Below are 8,183 nucleotides of genomic sequence, written 5' to 3'. Positions count from 1 at the left end.
AACACACCGTGAATATTGTTTTGTAATTTGTTCATCTATATGCATTTCATTTTTGTTATTCTACTTTCCTATATTTTTTTCTATACAATTTTTGCTCTACGTTTTCAAGATCTATTCTGCGTCTGCCAGGAGGTTCACATTACCCGTGTACTTTTTAAGGTGTTCTTGAAATATGGCCCATTCCAATTATTCACTTTTCGTGTTGCGTTTCCTCTCAGGGACATCCCTTATTTCCACCGGAGAAATGTCGGAGGGTATGCATGCGGCCCTCGGAAGCTTGCGCGGGAGCAAATGCGGCCCTGGGGGGGGGAGAGAGAAAGCTGCCGCACCCCTGCTGCGGCCTGCGCAACAACGCCCAGTGCACAATATGCAGCCGGTAAATATTCAGAGGCAGCGGGTGGTGAATAACAGGAGCACTTTTGCGTTTGTGTGGGGTGCTGAGGGTGGGTGTGCAATGCCCTGAGGCAGTCGAACAAGCCTGCTCAGTGCAGGCATCAGCTTGTCCACTCCCGCTGTAAAACTCTCCCCTGTGTGTTGTGGCCAGCCCTGTGGTGTGTTGTCAAGGCCTCGCTCGCTCTCCGGCGCTGTTTGTTGTTTCCTTTTCAGGGGTTTGTCAGAGGTTTTTTCCTCCCCTCCACGTCTCAGCCCTGCTCTTTGGCTCTCTTTATTTCTCTACCTTTCCTCCTTCCTCCCTGCTTTTCTGAGTGACGCAAGCCAGTGCCCGCTCAGAAACCTGCTAGCCTGGCACTGGGGAACTCCGGCAAAGGCTGGGCCTCGCCTTTCTCCGATTCCTTTCCTCCCCTCGACTGCCATGGAGACGCTTCCCGGTCCGTCCCGGCTGCCTCGCTGGATTTCGGCCCATCGCACCCTAGAGAAAGCTCTGCAGGGCTTGGTGAAGTTGCAGCACCTGGTGGAGCAGCCTCGCCTGGGCCTCCGCAACAGCCCCCCTCACCTGCCCTACCTCCTGCCCCAGACGCACCAACACCTGAGGCTTGTTCGGGAACACTACGGGGCAGGTTTGGCCCAGCTCTGGGAAGAAACCTACTTTCGGGTCTTCCTCACCAACCTGCTCGAGAAGATCAAGCAAGCCACCAGGCTCTTCAAGAGGGAGAAGGAACAGATCTTCCAGGAGGGCTCGGCTGCCAGGTAAATCTCAAGAAACGGGTCAAATCTTTGCACGTTAAAGAGGGTGAATCGTAGAATCATAGACTCGTAGCTTTGGAAGGGACCACAAGCCTCATCTCGTCCAACTCTCTGCAATGCAGGGATTTTTGCTCAACATGGGGCCCACGACCCTGACATTGAGAGTCTCACGCTCTGCCAACAACAGAACTATCCTAGGTTCTGCAACATCTTGCTAGGCTGCCCCCATTTTCTGGGACAAGGGTGGTCGCCAGTGCTGGATTTGCCAGCGAGCGAAACTCTGTGATGCTTTAGGGCCTCTGATTATGCAGGGTCTCTAAAACAACAACAATAATCAGCTAAGTTTTCAAATATTGCAGGCTATCCAAGTGTCCCTATTTTCCAGGGACAATCCCAGATTTAGAGAAGATGTCCCGGTTTCTGATTTGATCCCAGAATGCCCCGCTTTTCCTTAGGACGTCCCTATTTTCATTGGAGAAATGTTGGAGGGTATGAAGTTATGTGACCCCCCCCCCACAGGAAAGGAGATAAGTAAATATACAACTTTTAGAAGACACCTCAAGGGAGACCTGTATAGGGAAGGTTTTTTTAATGTTTTGTTATGTTTTCATATATGTTGGAAGCCACCCAGAGCGGCCGGGGCAGAGTATAAATGTTGCTGTTGTTTTTGTTGTTGTTGTTGTTGAATAGGATGTCCCTCATTTCATCAGAGAAAGCTTGGAGGGTATGGTACTGCACAATTATGTTTCAGCCGGCTTGTGAGCTTGCAAATGCAAAAGTTCATTATTTCTGTTTTCTGACAGAATAGCACACATTTGGGAGAAGTAGTTAGTGCTGTGGGGTCCCTCCAATTTGACAAAGCTAAAGATCCCCCCCCCAAGTATGGATTAATCTGGCATTTCTGAACTGCAGCTCCCATCAGCACCAGCCAGCATGCCCAATGGTCAGGGATGGCGGCGGCTGTCATTCAGCAACATCTAGAGATCACCCCAGTGGCTCCCCCAGATTTAGGTGCAAGGGCACGCTTTTCGCCTCCCTTCCTTCCCAGGTTGCAAGCATGCTGGTGGAAGGCTGCACCTGTTAGGTTTCTGCCTGGCTAAAGCCCAGGATTCTGGCCAGAAGGAGTTTTACAAACTAGCAACCCTGCTGGTGCTCTGGGATAAGGCAACACTGTTTCTATTGCCAGCTTCTTTCATGGCAAAAACCCTATGAAATAACAACCTGGCTGTGGCTCTATAGGTAAAGCATGAGACTCTTGATCTCAGGATTGTGGGACACTGGGCGAAAGATTCCTGCATTGCTCGGGGTTGGAGTAGATGACCCTCATGGTCCCTTCCAACTCTACAATTCTCGTATTCAACTAAACAATATGACCAGGGCAGTTTGTTCCGAGCAGCACAAGTTCAAGAAAAAGCTGCATCTGTTGGATTTCTGCCTGCCACACGGCAGCTGTTAAGGGAAACAGAGTTTCTGCCGTGGTAAAACACGGGGAATTATCATTTTCGCTAGTAATAATGATTACATTTATTACCTTCCCTTCACCAGCAGCTCCCAGGTGGATACAGCAATTTAAAATTAAAAACGCTTAAAGCAGATTGCAATCACGGGAATAGGGTGGGCCTTGAAAGCACGCATCTCAGGTGTGGATTAAAAGTTGCAATAAGGGCTGTGGTTAGTTTAAAATCAAGTACACCTTGAAAGCTGGGGTAGAGCAATATCATTTAGTCCCTGGGGCTCTCTTAGGCTGTGAAACATTGCAGCCAGGGCGAGCAGAGGTGGCACATTTCTGTACCTACATATAAGACATTTTTTAACACCAGGTCAGGAGAATCTGGACTGCGCCTGTAAATCCTGAGAAGCCAGAACAGAAGGAAATCTTGGACCTACGAGCCTTATATGCAAGAGGGGTGGAGGAGCGGTGCTTTTTTGTTTTATATTATTCACTGAAAAATAAGAAAAGTACAAAATTGTGAGTGTACAGGGTAAAGTAAGACACAAAAAAGAAGAAGAAACAAGAAATAGTACCCATGTAGAAAACAAAGCAGGACAACAACAAATATTGTGTACATTACCAAAAAAAAGGGAGGGGGGATTCTTATTGTAGTTAACCAGACCTTATGGTATTTATAAAAATGAAATCCAAATATCGTTAAATTTGTTCATGGCATGCCTATGTTTGCACGCAACTTGTTCGTGCATAGTGAGTTTTTGTACATATCTTCAACCCAATCATTAAAGGGGAGCTGCATTTTTTAAAAATCCTCCCTCCAAGAGGGGCACTGGCGAATTTTAATTTAGATGCTGTGGCAGAAATGGCAACCAGGGTGGTGAATTGGGGGGGGGGATGGCGGGCTGCGTACATTTAAATTTTCACACACACAACCAAAGAATCTGGGAACTGTGGTTTCTTAAGGGTGCTGGGAACTGTAGTTTTTTGAGGGAGGTGAGCTACAGTTCCCATGATTCCTTTCGGAAGTGTGCTTTCAGAAGTGTACAGCCTCTGCCTGGTTTAACAACCTGACTGCAAAATTCGTTAGGGAATTATTTCATGCTAAGGTGTGCAGATCACGGGACTGATAGCAGCACAGGAGCAGGTGAAAGAAAACAGAGTTGGCCATTTTTCCCCCACCCATCCACCTGTGGCCTCAGTGATCTCTTTCCTCATTTATCAGCCGGTTGCTTAGTAACCAGGGCCTCTCCCCTCCTGTTTTATAAGGCCACAATTGGACCTTATGAATAAAAGTTTCTTGCTGCCTTTTGAACCCATGAGCTGCAGCCTTTTGATCTACAGCAATCTGCAGATAATGTCCCTTTGTCTCATTCCCTCATGGCAGCCTGCTGTTAAAGGAACAGGAGCAGGCCAGGCCTGGCTTTTTTCTGGCCGTTCGGCAACCCTGTTTGGACCCCGCTGAAGCCACTCACCCAGCCTTTCCCACTGCAACATATACCTAATGCACAAGCCCCAAGAGGCATCGAGGAGGAAAGCGCTTCACCTGTTATATTTCTGCCTGTTCTGCTGTTGTTAAACGACAACCCATATATTTTCCACATTTCCCCCCTGTCCCACGCAAAAAAACAAGCCCTAATGCCTGACTGCAAGGTTGCTTCTTCTGTCCCGGTCGTGGCTTTGACAGAGGCACAGTTCAAAATCCAACCGGTGAAGCTTTGCTGTCGTGAAACCTGAAGGGAAATCCGTTCAAAGCCCGTGCTGTTGAATTCTATTATTAGCAAGATGAGGCTGATTACTGCACGGTGTGGTTTTTATGAATGGCGTATTTCTGAACAGCTTTCAAGACCATGAGTCAATTGGGGGGCAACTGGAATAATAGGACTACAGAGCGGGAAGGGACCCCGAGGGTCATCTAGTCCAACCCCCTGAAATGCAGGAATATCAACTGAAGTATGCATGAGAGGTGGCCATCCAGCCTCTGCTTAAAAACCTCCAGTGAAGGAGAGCCCACAACCGCCAACATTTATTTCAGATAAATTACAGTGGTACCTCAGGTTACAGACGCTTCAGGTTAAAGACTCCGTTAACCCTGAAATAGTACCTCGGGTTAAGAACTTTGCTTCAGGCTGAGAACAGAAATCGTGCGGCGGCAGCGGGAGGCCCCATTAGCGAAAGTGGTGCTCCAGGTTAAGAACAGTTTCAGGTTAAGAACGGACCTCCAGAACGAATTAAGTTCTTAACCAGAGGTACCACTGTATTGTGAGAAGCAGGAAATGGCTTTATATTTCACACCCGCTGTGCCGATACTTCGTTGTGTTGTGTGTGCTTGTAAAAATTGCCTCCCCGGGCACCGCTGGTAAATGATTATCATTTGTGCCTACAGCTAAGGCCAGTTGTGTGTGATTGATTGACTGGCTGGTTGGCCTTCCCCATTTCCCCTTCTCTTGCTGCAGGAGGAATCTCACCAAGCTGTCCCTGATCTTTAGCCACATGTTGGCCGAACTGCAGGCTTTGTTCCCCGACGGGCAAGACCGCGGCAGCACCTACCAGCTCAGCAAGCCTGAGGCCCAGACCTTTTGGAGGGAGACGTGGGGATCAAGGTAGGACCCTCCCTGCGGGTCGCTCGGGCTTGGTACAAACATCCTACTCTTTCTACTTCAACACACCAGTACCAGATTTAAAAAGATAAAGGGACCCCTGACCATTAGGTCCAGTCGTGGCCAACTCTGGGGTTCTGGCACTCATCTCGCTTTATTGGCCGAGGGAGCCGGCGTACAGCTTCCGGGTCATGTGGCCAGCATGACTAAGCCGCTTCTGGCGAACCAGAGCAGCGCACAGAAATGCCGTTTACCTTCCCGCCGGAGCGGTACCTATTTATCTACTTGCACTTTGATGTGCTTTCGAACTGCTAGGTTGGCAGGAGCAGGGACCGAGCAACGGCAGCTCACCCCGTCACAGGGATTCGAACCGCCGACCTTCTGATCGGCAAGTCCTAGGCTCTGTGGTTTAACCCACAGCGCCACCCATATAAGCTAAACAAGCTATAGCTTAGGGCCCCACTCTCTTGGGGGGGGCCCAAAAAAGTAAAAGGGAAAAAACCTGGATGTACATTTCCAAAATATAAGATAAAAAAAACAAATAAAATAAAACCTACATACAGCAACATTTTTGTGTTGCGTAGGCTCCTAGGATGTACGTCATGCGTCCTGCCTGCTCGCTTCATCCCTAAAATATCACTGGTTTGCTCATTTCTATATATAGGGTGCCTACATTCTGCTATTTATAATTATTAGTAGTCTGCATCATATATTACACCTATTATTATTACATGTTATAGCAAGTTTCTGGAGACTAGATTGTAAGTCTTTGTAAATTGTGTTTCTAAAGGAACTTTTGTTATTGCAAAATGCCAATGAGTTTACATTATTACGTTTGTTATGAATAAAAGTCATTTTAAGTTAGAGCTTAATAACTATTTCACTATTAATAGACTATTATTTCACTATTAATATACTGGGACGCGGGTGGCGCTGTGGGTTAAACCACAGAGCCTGGGACTTGCCGATCAGAAGGTTGGCGGTTCGAATCCCCATGACGGGGTGAGCTCTCATTGCTCAGTCCCAGCTCCTGCCAACCTAGCAGTTCGAAAGCATGTCAAAGTGCAAGTAGATAAATAGGTGCCGCTCCGGCGGGAAGGTAAACGGCATTTCCGTGCACTGCTCTGGTTTTGCCAGAAGCGGCTTAGTCATGCTGGTCACATGACCTGGAAAAACTGTCTGCGGACAAACGTCGGCTCCCTCAGCCAGTAAAGTGAGATGAGCGCCACAACCCCAGAGTCGTTCGCGACTGGACCTAATGGTCAGGGGTCCTTTACCTTTACCTATTAATATACTTCTTAATTGTATTTTAGTTCAACAATGACTTTGATAAAATACATATTTTGTGATGTGCAAATGGCTTTAGATACCTATTAGGTCCATAAATGACCATATAGCACATATTCAACACAAAAAAACAGCGGCAGTTTGTTATTGACAAAGGACAGCTGAACATATAAAGGGCCCTGTTACCTTCAGTAGCTGAGGGCCTCACCAAACCTAAATCCGGCCCTGAACACGACACAGACTCCTGTTGCCCTGTTTACTGGGCATTCAAAATGGTATTTGTGGGGGGGGGGGGTCATATGTGACTCAGGATGCTAGCAGGGGGTACGGGGTTCATACACGATCCTGCTTTCGATCCCATTCGTGCCTGCAAAAGTTTTGGGGCGGACGTTCTGCTTTTGCTTCCAATTGGCGCAAGTACCGAAACTGCCTGCTGAAATCTTGTGTTGTAGAGGTTAATAGCACAGGGTTTGCCAAACTCAGGTCTTCACCTGTTTTTGGACTACAACTCCCATGATCCCTAGCTAGCAGGATCAGTGGCCAGGGTTGATAGGAATTGTCAAAAAAACAGCTGGAGACCTGAGTTTGGGAAACCCTGGAGAGAATCAGACTAGGACAGGCTTCCTCAACCTCAGACCGCCTGAAGTTTTGAGACTACAATTCCCATCATCCCTGACCACTGGTCCTGCTAGCTAGGGATCATGGGAGTTGTAGTCAAAAAACATCTGGAGGGCCGAGGTTGAGGAAGCTTGGACTATGACCTGAGAGGCCAGGGTTTGACTCTCCACTCGGTTGTAGAATCATAGAATTGCAGCGTCATCTAGTCCAACCCCTGGATCTCGCTGGGTGACCTTGAGGCAGCCACTGCCTCTTAGCCTACCCTACTTCACAGGGTCGTTGTGGGGATTAAATAATAATAATAATAATAATAATAATAATAATAATAATAATTTTTTTTTATACTCCACCCTCCCCAGCCAAGGCTGGGCTCAGAGCGGCTTACAAGCAATAATAAAAACAAATTGAATGATTACAACTTAAAAACAAAATTAAAATACAACATTAAAATATTGAAACATTAAAATATTAAAATGTAGCCTCATGACAGGAGGAGAAGGAAAGGAAAAAAGAAAGAGAGGGAGGGAATCAAATTGGCTCCAAGCCAAAGGCCAGGCCGAACAACTCTGTCTTACAGGCCCTGCAGAAAGAAATCAGATCCTGCAGGGCCCTGGTCTCATGAGGCAGAGCGTTCCACCAGGCCGGAGCCAGTGTTGAAAAGGCCCTGGCTCTGGTTGAGGCTAATCTAACTTCCTTAGGGCCTGGGACCACTAGGGTGTTGCTATTTATGGACCTCGAGGCTCTCCGTGGGGCATACCGGGAGAGGCGGTCCCGTAGGTACGAGGGTCCTAGGCCGTGAAGGGCTTTAAAGGTCAAAAGCAGCACCTTAAATCTGACCCTGTACTCCACCGGGAGCCAGTGCAGCTGGAAAAGCACTGGGTGAATATGCTCCCATGGCAGAGACCCCATGAGGAGCCTCGCTGCAGCATTCTGCACCCGCTGGAGTTTCTGGGACAGCTTCAAGGGCAGCCCCGCGTAGCGCGAATTACAGTAGTCAAGCCTGGAGACGGCCGTCGCATGGATCACTGTGGCCAGTGAGAAGAGGGAGAACCATATGCGCCACCTGTTTGTTGGAGAAAAAAGTGGAA

At 47.9% G+C, this 8,183-nt stretch overlaps 1 protein-coding gene across 1 annotated transcript in view; it reads left to right on the top strand.

Annotated features, from left to right (window-relative positions):
- The first annotated feature begins 346 nt into the window (after positions 1-346).
- CBLC (Cbl proto-oncogene C) overlaps positions 347-8,183 on the top strand; it is a 28,783-nt gene continuing 20,946 nt past the window's right edge. The window contains exons 1-2 of the mRNA XM_079985568.1: positions 347-1,146; positions 5,047-5,193. Coding sequence (XP_079841694.1) covers positions 812-1,146; positions 5,047-5,193 — 482 coding nt within the window. The 5' untranslated portion in view covers positions 347-811. The remainder of the gene's footprint in view (positions 1,147-5,046; positions 5,194-8,183) is intronic.

Source organism: Podarcis cretensis, assembly GCF_951804945.1.
Source record: "Podarcis cretensis genome assembly, chromosome: 8".
NCBI lineage: Eukaryota > Metazoa > Chordata > Lepidosauria > Squamata > Lacertidae > Podarcis > Podarcis cretensis.
Note: the sequence above shows the minus strand (reverse complement) of the source record. Positions and strands in the feature narration are given on the sequence as shown.